At 66.7% G+C, this 14,022-nt stretch overlaps 1 protein-coding gene across 2 annotated transcripts; it reads right to left on the bottom strand.

Moving 5' to 3' along the window:
- Positions 1-584: 584 nt before the first annotated feature.
- Positions 585-12,178, bottom strand: ZFYVE21 (zinc finger FYVE-type containing 21). Of its 2 annotated transcripts, XM_032345446.1 has the most exons (8): positions 11,976-12,178; positions 5,053-5,103; positions 4,571-4,739; positions 4,201-4,276; positions 4,027-4,118; positions 3,446-3,499; positions 1,313-1,455; positions 585-1,144 (listed from the first exon to the last, which is right to left on the bottom strand). In XM_032345446.1, exons 1-8 carry the CDS (start codon positions 12,111-12,113, stop codon positions 1,109-1,111), a joined length of 759 nt encoding a protein of 252 aa, XP_032201337.1. In that variant the 5' UTR covers positions 12,114-12,178; the 3' UTR covers positions 585-1,108. The 2 variants fall into 2 exon arrangements, with proteins under 2 accessions (XP_032201337.1, XP_032201338.1); XM_032345447.1 differs by lacking the exon at positions 3,446-3,499 and having other exon boundaries at positions 11,976-12,177.
- Between the last annotated feature and the right edge of the window lie 1,844 nt (positions 12,179-14,022).

The following is a 14,022-nucleotide window of genomic DNA, read 5'->3' as shown; positions in this document are numbered from 1 at the left end:
GCGCCAGAGCCCTTAATACCAAGCGGCAAACAATCAGGAGCCCCCAGATGGCACCGTCCCCTCCTCTGCTCGCAGCACGGCCTTCCCTGCAGCAGCCCACGGGCCGGGGTAGGGCAGACGTCGGGGGGCGGGGGCTGCACAGCAGGGGGGCAGCGTGGGCCTGCCATGATGTGATTACTTTGGCCCAGTCCAGACTCCGGGTGGAACTGTACGTACAGACTTTTCTATACCAAAAGTATTTTTTGACTAGACCATTCGAAACTACCAGAATAATATTGGAAATGTTTTTTTCTCATTAAAAGCCAGGCCCTTAGGCTTTATTTTCCACGTATGAGTCCTGTGTATAATTTAACCGTAGAGCCGCTGCTGTAGCCAGGCCCCCTCAAGCACGGACTGTGTGCCGGGCTGCCACCCCCCTACTGGGACCCCCACCTCGCCGCGAGCCCCCCACCGCGGCCGCCCTGTAACGACGCCCAATAAAGCCTGTCTCTCCCCGGCGGCTACGAGTCTTGTGTTCGGGAGCCCGACGGGGCGGCAGCGGGAAAGCGCGGGGGCTTTGGGACATGGTGAGGCGAGACCCGATCTGTATTTTCAAAATAGGTTTTAATCATAAGCTTTATATACAAATTGTTGTACAATTACTTTAATAAAGTGAAACGGTAAGTGAAAAGTACAAAAAGCAAAGCTGGTTCTTCCTGCTCCGTGAGTATCAAAGGTTTGCTCGTAGCCCCAGGTTAGTGATTCAGGAAGCGAGCGGTCTATGATGGGGCTCGGGCCACCTAGAAAGCAGCGTGTGTCCTCGTGCTGCCAGGGACCACTGAGGGACCAGAACCTTCTAGTAAACCCGGGCACCCATAAAAACATGGTTTAAGGTATGCTAAAAATAGTTTGGCAGTAGTGTGACTCAACCTCTCCCACCTCCAGTTAAGTATGGACAAGGTGACAAACTCTAAAGCGTGAGGCCGTTCAGCGCATCAGTAAAATGTGAACCTGCACCGACTAAGCAAGCGCCCATTTCCCCGACACTCGGGCTGCGCTTCCCAGCCCGTGGCCTGTGCGTGCGGAGAGCAGGCTCTGCGGTTCCATGCCGACGGGCCGTCCTGCGTGGTTACTGGTCCCGTGACTCGTAGAGGAGCTTGGTGGCCTAAAACCGGACCAGAGAAGAAGCGTGCTTGGGCCTCGGCCTGGCTGGAGCGGGCGTGGGCACCCCCTCCCCGGCTGGCAGGGCCGCCTCGGGGAAAGGTGGGCCCAGGCTCAAAGCAGAACAGTCCAGCCCCCCCCCGCGCGCCCCTGCCTGCCTCGGCCCGAGTACCTTGTGCATGGCCGCCAGCCACGCTGTCGACTGCCTGCGGCCGGCACTGGTGTCCTCCCCAGCCGTCAGCTTCAGCTGGGTCGCGCCCTCCGCCCCTGGTGCTGTGTACTGCAGGGACATGCCTGTGGCCCGTGCGTTGCCTCCTGAAAAAGGGAGACAAAGTAAGAATGCCCACGGGGAACCCCAGCCACCCAGGATTCCCCACCCAGGATTCCAGCCGGCCTCGCGTGCCTGCCTCCCACCCCTCACGCTGGCGCCGGCAGCCCCTGGCGGACGACCCTAGATTCACAGGATGGGGAAGAAATCTCCCGGACTGGCCCTCCAGGGTCCGGGATACATCATACCACGCCACTGAGCCCAGTGACACACAACTGCGACAGCCAGTCCCACGTGGGGACTCCTGCGCGTGGGAAGCCCCCACAACTGGCTGGCCCCGTGCGCGTACGAGTCCCACGCGGCCACGGCACACGGGCCATCAGCAAGGCCCAGAGGAGTGCCAACACGCCCCTCGTGCGTGAGCGCCTGCAAAGATGCCACGGCTGGGAGCGGCCCCCTCCAGGCCAGGCCAGCAGCTCAAGGACCCATCACTCATGGACAGACCGGCGCGCTCAGTCACGACCAGAGAAGCCCGCGCACACCAAGCCTCACGGCGAAGTCTACCTACGGCTTTTCTACTTTGCGATGCAGGATGAGAACTCCGTTCTGAGCAGGAGTCCGGCCCATGGAAGATTCCTTCCGTCAGACACGGATCTCGGGGTCAGACCTGAGCGCCTGCCTCCAGGCCTGGGGACGGCACTGGACGGCTGAGGGGGCCTGGCCACCAGACAATGGCAACGGTCAAGCACTGTCCTGGCCACCTCAGCTAACCTCTCATGAGCCCCGTTCCGTCTGTGCGTGTCGCCAGGCCGGTCCCCGACCGGGCCTCTATGGGAGTGCCCACTTCTGTTGGGGGGGAGGGGGGCACCAACCATGGCTCTGGCTGCCACCTGCTTTTGCAAGTGAGCTTCCTGTGGTGCACGGCCCCAGCTGCTTCCCGCCGCCTCTGGCTGCTCCTGCCCTTTGTGAGAATCCGCGGAGCTGGCAAAGCCAAGAACGGCGACTGCCCGCAGCTCCTCGGCCTGCCGCCCGCTGGGAACTGTGACCCCCCCCCCGCCACCCACCCCCAGGGAAGACAGGGTTCTCGGCTTTGAAAAAACTGCTGGCAGGAAGCCTGCTTTCTCCTCTCTTTCTGCCTACTTGTGATCTCTCTCTGTCAAATAAAGTCTTTAAAAAAAAAAAAAAAACAGCAGAGCAGGGCTCACTGCACCCCCAAAACTGCCAGAAGGGGGCATGTGGCCCCAGAAGGCCCAGGGCCCTGGCAAGGAAGACGAGGCTTCAGCAGGCCACTAGGGGGCGGCCTTCTCCCTGGCCTGGGCGGGGCTCTGGCCAGGGACGTTCCTGAGCCGGGCTCCCTAGCAGGAGGTAGGCAGAGGGGCACCTGGGCTGCCCACCACCCCCAGCTTCTCCACGCCCCGCCCTTTGTACCTGGGTGTCTGCAGCTCCCACCTGCCCCAGGCAGCCGGGGTGGTGCTGGCGTCACACCCTGTGCGCGGGGCAGAGGCAGGGAGCACTGCCCACTCGGGGGCTCGCACAGAGGCGCAGAGCAGGCCGAGAAGGCACAGGAACATCCAGGAGGTCGGCCGCCCCCAGCGCCCCGCTGCCCCGGACTTGGCCAGCTTGGGGATGCACGGCTGGGAAATACTGGGGAAAGCTGTGCCCTTGGGATTGTCAAACGGAGCAGACGAACTACATTCCTGCCACTGGGATACCTTCGTTCACGCGGCGCACACCCTCGTCTTGGGCCCAACCCCTCTCAATTCAACTGACAGCAGCGGCTGCCTTCGGCTCACGTCGTGATCCGGGGTCCTGGGATCGAGCCCCACATCGGGCTCCTTGCTGGGCAGGGGGCCTGCTTCCTCCTCTCCCTCTGCCCCTCCCCCCACTCACACGCTCTCGCTCGCTCGCTCTCTCTCCAACGAGATCTTATTTCAGGAGACGGCGCGTATACACACACGCGTCACCGCGTGCACATACAAGAGCCCGGGGCGCGATCTCGGGGCTGCGGGGGAGAGCTGCGCGCAGCGTGAGGCTGACCTTCGGAGACGGGCTGGCTCCCCAGGAGGCTGGTGTAAGCGTGCGAGTCTTTTTCTACGTCAAGAAGGTAGGCAGGCAGAGAGAACGAGCGCCCATCAGAAAACAGCGAGAGGGAGTCAGTCGCGCGGGCGCTGCGCACGCTGCACGGCCGGACGCGGACTCTCCCGCGGAAAGCCGCTACCGAAGCGCAGAGCGAGATGGAAAGATCCAGAGGGGCCGAAAGGCTTTGGAAGCTCCCCAAGGAAACGTAAGGGGATCTCACTTCACAGACACCTGACAGGAGCAGAAGCCCCGGTTCCCAACGAGCCGCCGCTCAGGCCTTCTGAGCACGAGAGGGTCGCCAGCGGCGCTGGGAGCCTCAGCCTCGGTGCGAGGCCAACACAACGGGGCGCGTCCGGACAGACTCTCCTTCGTTCTCGGACACGGGCAGCCCGTTTACCCGGCGGGTTCCTGAAGACACTAAACACAAGCCCAGGAGGACGCGGGACGGGCGTCCCCGGGATCCGCAGCCAGGCCGAGGAGGAGGCCCCGAGACCCGGACCCGCACGCCGCACCGCCCTCCCCGCCCGCGCGGCGCTCACCTCCGGCCTGGAAGCCTTCCGTGAGGACCTGCACGGCCGAGATGCGCGCGATTTCAATCTCGTGGCGGCTGTCCCCTTCCAGAAGCAAGTACCTAGGGAGCAGAGCGGCCAAAGCACGTCACCTGGGGTCACAGCGACAGCGCCGTCCCTGCCGAGTGGCGCCCTGCCTCTTACCTCTGGTTGCCGGACAGACGGCAAACCATCGTCTCTGGTTTCTCGGCATCTCCCAGGGTCACCAGGAAGGCGGCTCCTGGGGGCGGAAGGACGAACGTGAGAGCACGGCGGCTCCTCCCACTCCCCGTCCTCCTGGCCCGGCGAGGCGCGCGCCCCCGGGAAGACCGCAGCTGGGGCTGTGCCCGAGAGGAGCAGGGGCGCTGCTGTCGGATGAGGCTCTGTGCACCCCGAAAGCTCTGAGGAACGGTCGCCCTTTCCCAGAAGGCCCCGGGGGCTGCATCCCCCAGGCCAGGCCCCGGCTCCGGGGGCAGGGGCAGGGGCAGGGGCGGAGGGCGGGGGAGGCGGGAGGAGGCCCGCAGGCCCGGCTTACCGCTCAGGAGCACCTTGAGCTGCTTGTCGTAGAACTCGGCCTCCTTGTGGGACACGAGGGCGCACTCGGCGCACTGCCGCACGGGGTCCACGAAGCACATGCGTCGCAGCGGCACCTTCTGGCCGCAGCACTTGTCGCAGAAGCACTTCCCACACCGGCGACAGTGGTGCTGCGGACAGGGCGGCGGTGAGGAGGCGGAGGGCCGCCCCCCCACCAAGCGATGAGGTCGCCGTGAGGGCCGCTCTGCGTCCCACTGCCCACCCGCCGGGACACCCCACCTCCACGGAGGGGACACCCCTCGGAGGGCGAGACCCACGTGTGTGGCCGCACCAGGCACGGTCACACGGGTGTGCAAGCTGCGCTCGGCCCCGGCCGAGTCACAGTCCGCCCTCCTCAGGCGGACACGCGGCGCCCCCCGCCCCCCCCACCCCCCGCAGTGGCGCCATCCGGCCTGGGCCCCCCACCCAGTGGCCTCAGCTCACCTTTCTGGTGAGAAAGTCAAACTTGGCGTCGCACTGCATACACCTCGGGCACTGGGAGGGAAGACGACCGCGTATGAGGCCGCAGCTCCCAGCGGCGCGGACAGTGCCCCTCCCGCCCCTCCCAGCCAGCAGGACGGAGACAGGGCGATAGGCTCGGCCACCAGCTCAGGAGCCCCACAGGCCGGGTGCCACCCCCCCAGTCGCAGGCCGTGGGGGCACATGGGGGGACACCGAGGGCATGAGTGAGGTCCGAGCCCGAGCAGCTCCGGGCAGGGAATGGCTCAGATGGCATCTCGGGGACCCTGGAGCGCGCTGGAGCCAGGGCAGTGGTCAGAACCCAAAGGGCCCCACTGGGGCCGTCCTGGTGCTGGAAGCAAGGATCGTGTCACAGGACCACGAGACCGCACGGCCGGGAGCAGCCACTGCGGCTACGTTAGGGGCAGGCCCGGCCGGCAGCGGCCCGCACGCGGCCACACGTGTGTGCGGAAGAGGCCGCACGGGACGGGAGACGGTGCGGGCTGGAGGGGGTTCGCCGCGGCCACGGCCAGGCCTGCAGGTGCTCCCGGACGCTCCTCGGAGGCAGGCACCAGAGGGAGCGACAGCAGCCAGGCTGGGGCTCAGGGCAACGGGCGCCCCAGAAGGGCAGAGACCAGGGCGCTGGGCACGGAGGGGAGGCCTCCCCCCGACCCTGCACTCCCGGGACAGGAGGCCCTGTAGGGGCACCAAGGACAGGGGACGAGCTTAGGCCTCTCCGTTAACACAAGCGAACACGGAGCTGGTTCCGGTTTTGCCAGAGGCACCGAAGGGCAGTCAGGGTGCGGAGGAAGCTCGGCTCCCCACAGTGGGAAAGCCGGTCCCGCACCCCCGAGGAGCTTCAGCCCCACAAGGCAGCGACAGGGCAACAGTCCCCACCCCCCACCCCCCAGGCAGGGGGGAGGGCTTCCCAGCGGGACCAGCTCGGGGACAGCCAGTGCTGCCCAGCTGGGCCTTCTCTCGTCCCCACCGACCGTCTTCACTCTGGTCAGACGCCCTCAGCCACAGGGGCAGCCAGGCCACTCGCCAGCCCGCACCACCCCCAGGCTCAACACGCCGCCCCCCCCCCGCCCCCCCCCCCCCCCCCCCCCCCCCCCCCCGCTCTGCGAGTCCTTCTGGGCTTCGGCCTCCCCCAAGCCGGGCAAACAGCTCCGGGGAGATTCCAGTCCTGCCAATCTGTGTTGCTCCGGAGTCCGGTGGCGCCGGCCTCGTGCAGCCGCTCCGGGAGGGGCCTGGGCCCTTGTGCTTCCCAGACGCGACCCTGCAGCCACAGCCCCCGCATCAGGAGTGGTGTCTGAGCCTTTGGAGAGCCCATGACTCACATTCTCTCGTTTCCTCTTCGCCCTTACACTGCCTTCCGGACTGGGACACAGGTCTTGGTCCACCTTGACCTTCCGGAGTCCCCTGTGGCTTTGAGCGTGAGCTGGCTGCTCACCGCACCGTGGCCGCGTCTGCCCATCCCCGGCACTGCCTCTCCCTTCTGTGAGTTCTGGAAGGCTACCTGCGGCAGGGCGCGAGCTCTACGTGCCCCCCCAGTGCCAGCCACAGAATCCACGGAGAAAGCCTCCCGCGAGGCCCGAGGCCAGGGCGCCCCGGGAAGCCTATGCCGCCCTCCCCCTCCCCACTGCCTCCGTCGCACGCTTCACGCTGTTCACCGCTTCCCAGCGTAAGGCTGGGGTGTTCGGCAAGTTGAAGGGCCAACCTCTGAACTAAATCACATCCAGAAGTTAAAACGTGCTCCTTAACAGTGTAAGTGACACAGAAGTTCACCAAACAAGCAACGAGGAGATTAAGAAAACTGGTCCTTAAACAAGGTAGTTTGCTGACCACGTAACAGAAAAGACACTTTGAAAATGATCAGCAGAATAATTTAATCTAAAGAAAATGAAATCCAGAAAGCAACAGGCAAAGAGACCAAAGTAAATATACGGCCAAACGCCAGATGCCCCGTCCGAGAAACTGTCCCCAGAGCAAGCAACACGACAGGCACCAGCCCAGCCCCGCAGCGGTGACACCGAACTAGACCAGGCGACTCCACGGCCCGGGGCCCTGGAAACCACGTGCGGCTCACGCACGCCCCCAACAGGCCCCGGCCCGCGTGGTCCCCACCAGGGTGGGAGGGGGCTGAGGCTCCGACACGTGGGATCTCCAGGGCAGGCCCCCCATGAGGGACTGAGGGAGGGTCATGCACGCGGTGCACACGTGCCCACAGCCCCCTGTGCTGCCTGAGCCCTTGCACGGGCCGCCCACCGTGACCCCCGCTCCCGGGGACAGCCCGGGGAACAGGAGACTCCAGCCTGGCCTCCTGGGGCCCCGCGCTCAGCCCAAGGGCCTCTCACCCAGCGGACTGGATGGAGAAAGTGGGTGGCGGGGGGTGGCCTCTGGAGGGGCGCTGCGCACCGCGGAGGCGGGGGCGGCTGGGGCCGGAGTTCCCAGCCCAGCACCTGCTCTGGGGCCTCGGACTCCTGGCAGGTTGGGTGGCCCCGTGGCGGACGCAGGAGCCAAGAGCAGCCCGGGCCCTGGAACAGGTGCGCCTCGGGAACCCCAGGGTCCTGCTGCCGCGCGGCAGAGAGGTCTGCCCCGCTGCCCAACCCTCACGGGAGGAGCCCCCAGAGGTGCGAGGGGCCACTCCAGAAGCAGTCCCAGCACACAGGTGACAGAGGGGGTCCCCTCCACATCAGAATAGAAAATACGGGGCTAGAGCCTCTGAAGGGTGTCAACAAAGGCGACTGCACAAGGAGAGCCTGAAGGGGCCCGGGGGACGGCCGCGCCACACCCCATGACCCCCACAACCCGAGCCAGGACCAGACCCTCCGACCCTCACACTGCAACCGTGTCTCAGGTTCCTCAGAAGCAAACAGATCCTGAAAATAAAATTTAAAATACTCGTATTGAAAGATAATCCTGTCTAGGGGCGCCTGGCCGGCTCAGCAGGAAGAGCGGAGACTCTGATCTTGGAGTCACGAGTTTGGGCCTCACGCTGGGTGTAGACATTGCTTAAAAAGAAAATGTTTAATTAAAAAAAAATAATAGGGGCGCCTGGGTGGTTCAGTGGGTTAAGCCTCTGCCGAAGGCAGAGGCTCAGGTCATGATCCTAGGGTCCTGGGATCGAGCCCCGCATCGGGCTCTCTGCTCAGCGGGGAGCCTGCCTTCCCCCCTCTCTCTGCCTGCCTCTCTGCCTGCTTGTGATCTGTCAAATAAATAAATAAAATCCTTAAAATAATAATAATAATAATAATAATAATAATAATCGCTTCTAAAGAGCAAAAGCGTAACTCCTAAAATATAAATTGGCCCATTTAAAGACTTAACTGCTTAACTAACAAGGGAGCAGCAAACAGTTAAATCCCCGCCCAAAGGGGTGGGGAACACACCAGGTCACGGGTACAAGATGACGGGGCCAACGAGGCCAAACAGCAGGTGTCACAGGAGATGAGCGCACCCCCGCGGGACAGAGCCCATCTGTGAGCCCCACCTGGACCCCCACTGCCATTGGTTCCTGCAAGACACGCAGAGCTACCGATAGCAGCGCACCCCGAAGCACCAGCCGCAGCCCTCGCTCAGGGGCCCTGCACTGTGGCATTTCCGTCAGCACCTGCCAATGGCAGAGAGGTCCTGGGGGGTCTAGGGGCACCCCCTGGGTCCTGGAGAGCAAGTGTCAACACCCTCCCCACCTTGACTGCTGGGTGAGTTTCCGCAGAGAGGCTCCTGCCATGTAACTTAGATGACCCGGTTGCCCCCGATCACCCGTGACAAGGCTGGACACGGACCCCAAATTCACCGCATTCTGCCCCATTCTTGACCGGCTGACCTGTCGGGGCTCATCGATCAGAGCAGACGCGTTCACCTCACTTGGTCTGTCCTTCAGGCCCGTAGACGACCCGCCCTGAGCTGGAGACAGGCTGACCCGGGGTGACGCTTCCCCTGATGTCGGGTCACACTACCCGCATCTCCACGTGGGCCTCCGCCCGTCTGGGGTCCCTCCCACCCGGCCTGAGACACTGCTGGACCCCGAGGTCTCCCTGCCGCAGCCGCGGCTCCTTCCCAGGCCGCCAACAGCCCCATCCAGCACCACCTCTCCTAGCTCGGGGTTGTCTGACGCCCGCGTGCTCCCGTGTCTACAGAGAAGCCCCGCGTCAGAATGAGAACACAGAGCCGCCGTCGTCACTGGTTACTCGGGGCTGAAGACTGGGCAGGGGGAGTGGGGGGGCCAAGAGGCAGGGGTCTTAAGAGTGAAACTCAGCATCTCCGTCTGCTGGTGACAATCCCTCCAGCCGCGTGCCCACGGAGCCCACCGCAAGCCCATCTCCACCACTGTTCACGCGAGTCCGAGGCCGATGCCAGGCCCCCCGCGAACCTGCCAGCCCCCGCCAGCGGGGTTCAGCGACGGTTATTTCGCAGGAGCCCCCGGGGGAAGCGGAGGGCTACAGACCATCTCTCTGTGCGTGCTCGGCATACGCACCCCCCAAATCTTTAGCACTTTTAAAGGATGTCCCCACAGGCCCAAGCTAACCACCTGGCACGGGCTCAGGCAGCTACAAAGTACAAGAGACGTGGACTGGACTGGCCTCAGCGTGACCCAGTGGAAAACAGAGCCACGAGGACACTCGGGGGACCGCCCACTGACACGTCAATGCTGACTGAAGCGGAGGGTCTGCGGGACACCGGGACACCGTCCAGCCGGCTAACTCCCCACCCCCAGCCCCACCCACCACAGATAAACAAACCGGTTTCTCACCGCCGGCACCGCAAGCTGTGCCCCCCTGCACACAAAGGGGGTCCAGAAGCGCAGCGGGCAGTGCGCAGCGGGGGGGCGTCCCTTCCACAGTGCCAGGCCCGGGACTGGTGGCCGAGCAGGAGCAGCCACACCCCTCCCCAAGGCTTCCGGAGGCTCCTAGCCCACACTGCGTGCCCCATGCCAACTTTCTTTTCCTCCAGAACACTCTCTGCTAAAAACTCGGACCATGCCCCAGGAGGCTGCAAACTCTACTTCCTGAAACTCAGACCACCCCCACCCCCACCCCCACCCCGCACCCACGGGTTGGCCTCCAGGGCCTGGCCTGACTCTTCCAGGGACAAACGGGAGGCAGGGGGCGCTCTGGAGCGACGCCCACCACCCTTTCAGCTCCGGAACCAACCTCCTGCTCAAGGAGGGACACCTCCCCGGATTCGAGTGTTCCCACCCAGTGCACCCGCCAGAAGACCCCCCTGTCACTTTGTGGTCAGCAGTGGCCAAGAGGCAGGAAAACACAGGCGGTGTCTCTGGGAAATGGCACACTGCGGGAGAGAGCCTGGGGGACAGCAGTCACCCCGCCGCTAACCAGTGTGGCCGCCCACAGTGCTTCCGTCCAGATGGCTCTCACTGCCGGCCACCAGGTCCCTGAGCGATGGCCGGGGGGGGGGGGGGGGGGCTATTGGTGCTGTTGGAATTCACGGGGGGTTGGTCAGGGACAGAATGTCTCCTGTGGCTACAATGGGGGGGGGTCCTTGATGGAAAAATTCTGCCTCACACTCCCTCACTTCCGTGACACATGGGCGACCACCCAGTGATCTGGCCGCAGGTGATGTGTGCACAGGTGCAGAGTCTGGCCTCCGGCAGGTCATGACCACCCCTCCCCCACTGCAGAAGCGAGCAATTCCCCCGTCTGCAGGTTGGGTCACCTGCCTGTCCCCACCTCCAGCCATGCTACTTGGACTTCCCGGAGCGCGGTAACTTTCGCACTCCCGAATGAGCGGAGACAGGACACTTCATCCTGCCGCAGCCCTAACCAGGCAGGCCCTGCGAGCAAAGGTACATGCTGTTCCGAGGAGTTCCGAGGAGCAGCACGGAGGGTACGAGAGAAAAGAACGCGCCCACACAGGGCAACAAGGGGCGGAGGCCCGGGAGGCCCAAGGCAGGGCCACTGACCTCCAGGCTGGCCCTCCTCCCCGCGGCCCTGCACCGGGCCCCTCCCCAGCTTCCGCCGCTTGCCCTCCTCCCACACCAGACACCTGGTTGACTCCTGCGCGGAAAGCCTGCGGGCGGACAGCGACTCTGGGGGCTGGGGGCTGACCAGGCGCAGGGGTCACTCCGCGCACTCCCAACAATCAGGGGCTGCCAGCTTTCCTCCGGGGCCGGTGATTTACCGGACGCACGGACGTCTGTCCCCCGGCCCCGGGAACCAACAGCGGCCGGCGTGTGCACACCCAGCGGCCTTGCGAAGGTGCCGCACCCACCCGGCCCACGGGGACAGCTCAGCGCCGCCCCCGGCCTCGCCCTCCCGCCACAGCTGCTCCCGCCTCTCCACGCAGGTGCGGTCCCCTAACCGGGACGCCCCCTCCCCGTCACCCGAGCCTCCTGCTCAAACGCCGCGCTCCGCTCGCACCGTGCAAGGGCCCCCCCAGGGCGCGCAGGGGCCTGGCCGCCGTCCCCCCCGGCGGAGCGCGGGCCCCGCTCAGCGGCTCAACCAACAAGCGGAAGCCCCGCGGGACCTCGCGGGTGGGCAGAGCCCGGAGCGGGCGGGACGGGCTGCCCGTGCCCCGCGCCCTCCGCGCGGGGGGTGGGGGCGCGCGAGCGGGAACCAGGCGGAGGGCGCAGTGCCCAAGGCCCCGGCAGGGCGGGAGCGCGGGGGGCCGAGGGCAGCCGTGGGGGGGCCCGGAGGCCAGCAGGAGCCAGAGCAGCGGTGCGGGCTGCAGGGACGCGGACGCGGGTCCCGGCGCGCAGACGGGGGTTGCGGGGGGTCCCGGGGCGCACATATGGGGCGCTCGGGCTCGGAAGGGGGCGCGGGCGCGGGCGCGGGGGGTCCCGGGCGCGGGCGAGGGTGCGGGGGGGCGCGGGCGCGGGTGCGGGGGGTCCCGGGCGAGCGGAGCGCGCACGGGGGGCGGGAAGCCGGCGGACCGCGGCGACCTACCTCCTTGTCCGGGACCCACTGCGGCTCCTCCAGGCCGAAGGGGCTGCCGAAGGCGCGGTGCTCGGGTACCATGCGCAGGCCGCTGGGGGAGCGCACCAGCTTCTTGGCGTCGCGGCGCGCGGCCACCTCGGAGGACATGACGCCGCCGCCGCTCTCGCCAGCCGCCCGGACCCCCGCCCCGCCAGGAGCCCCGCCCTGCCCGCGTGGAGGACAAGGGCCGCGTCCAATCGCCACGCCCGGCCCGGAGCGCGGGCCAATCGGAGCCCGGGCTCCGCCCCACAGCGCGGTCTCCAGCCCTGCGGTCGGCCACCAATCGGCAGGGAGGACGCGCCCAAGCACGCACCGCCCCCTGGGACGATTGAGACTTTGGATTGGTCCGTTAGTCTGTTACGTAGCGCCGCTTCCTCTCTGATTGGCAATTCCGGTGCGGGACGCCCGGCTCGTATTGGAAAGGGAGGTTGCGAGGGGCGGGGCGGCGCGAGGCGGCGAGCGCGGCGCGGGGTGAGCGGGCGGCGGGCCCCGGGGCGCGGTGCGGGGCGGGCGCGCGGCGAGCGGGGCCCCGGGCGGGGTCGCGGGTCGTCCACGCCGGCGAAGCTCGCGCGCGGGGCTGCGGGGCCCGCGGCGGGGGGCGGGGGCGGCCGGCGGGGGGCGCGCGGGGCGGGGGGCGGGGGCGGCCCTGGAGCAGGTTCGGGGCCCGCGGCCGCGCCTTCCTGCAGGCTCCGGCGGCGCTGGACACCCGGGTCGCGGCCCGAGTGCGGCTGGGCCGGTGCGAGCTCCGAGCTCGCCGAGCGGCGCGTGGGACCCGCTGCCCCGTGAGTCCCCGGAAGCGGGAGGGCGGGAGCCCGGGGACAGGCTCCCCGCAGGGCTCCCCGCAGTCACGGACCCTAACGTTCATGCGGCCGCGGCTCGCCGGGGCAGCCCTGTCCCCTCAGCCAGCGGCCGTGGTGCTCCCGACCCCAGAAGCAGTGACCGCAGTGCGCGCGAAGCCGCCCGTCGGGGGAGCACAGGGCCCGGAGGACGGGCTCGGCCCCTACCCCTCAGGGAGGCGGGCGTCGGGGCACCCACCCGCCCCCCAGCCCCGTGGTCATGCTGCTGGCCGGTGCCCCCATCACGAGGCTGAGGCTCTGTGCTCCCCGGGCTTGTCTCCCTGCCCCTCCCCGTCTGGATCCCAGCCTCGCGGCCCTCCAGGCGCGGCCCGGGCGGCCTCAGCTAGAGCCTTCCCGCCCGGCCGTCCAAGCTCACACCGATGCCGGATGCCGGCCCAGCCTGCCGCTGCGGGTCACTCCTGGGCTTCCCCCGGCTTCGGGGGAGGACACACACTTTCTCCAGAATTTGGAACAACAGGCTCGGTGTTTGGTCCGGGTGTTCTGCTGACCTGGAGGTGGTTTTGGGTGGTGCCTCCCTGGGTCTCCCCTTCGCGGCCTGGGCCTCGGGACTCCTGAAGCTCGTCTCCCTGCCCACCAGGAGGGCGCCCGCGGCTCCTCTGACAGCGTACTGCTGCTTCTGCAGCTGAGACTCTTGTTTCTGTCCTTACAAATCCAGCGTCACACCTTCCCCACACTCAGGGCGCCTCTCGGAGCCGGTCGCAGTCCTCATCGCCTCTCCCTGTGGGTAACCGGCCCCGGGGCCCTGGGTTCAGGCACCTCTTTCCGGTGGAGGCTCAACCGTCCTTCTCCAGTTTGCGGTCCTGGCGGCCACGGGGGGCCGGGGCCTCTGCCGGGTCCTCCCCAGCGTCCGCCACGTTAATTTCAGCCCAGGCCTGGAGCGCTGCCGCAGGCCGGGGTGGGCCCCGGAGCGGGAGCGCCTTCCTGCCGCCGCGGTCACGATCACAGGGTGAGGTCACACCTGGGCGTCCGGCTCCGTGGCCATCCCTGACCGTTTCATCAGTTCTGGGTGCCAGACCTGTTTCCCTGGGTGGCCTGCACATGGGACGGTGTGAGTGACGTGGTTCTTGGAGCTCTAAAATCAACGTGGTGATGCCTACGTCCGTCACACCCTAAGCACTGCCAGGCCCAGTGACCTTCCCCTCGGCGGAGGCCTTGCTGGT

This window comes from Mustela erminea, chromosome 5 (assembly GCF_009829155.1).
Source record: "Mustela erminea isolate mMusErm1 chromosome 5, mMusErm1.Pri, whole genome shotgun sequence".
Classification (NCBI taxonomy): Eukaryota; Metazoa; Chordata; class Mammalia; order Carnivora; family Mustelidae; genus Mustela; species Mustela erminea.
The sequence above is the reverse complement of the archived record's forward strand: the minus strand, read 5'-3'. Positions and strand labels throughout refer to the sequence as shown.

Bases quoted from the DNA above. Each gene is read 5' to 3' on its own strand.
- ZFYVE21 (XM_032345446.1), bottom strand. From the start codon at position 12,113: ATGTCCTCCGAGGTGGCCGCGCGCCGCGACGCCAAGAAGCTGGTGCGC. The intron at 5,104-11,975 runs GTAGGTCGCCGC...CTTCCCTCCCAG, and splicing joins AGTGGGTCCCGGACAAGGAG to TGCCCGAGGTGTATGCAGTG. The intron at 4,119-4,200 runs GTAAGAGGCAGG...TCTGCTCCCTAG, and splicing joins CGTCTGTCCGGCAACCAGAG to GTACTTGCTTCTGGAAGGGG.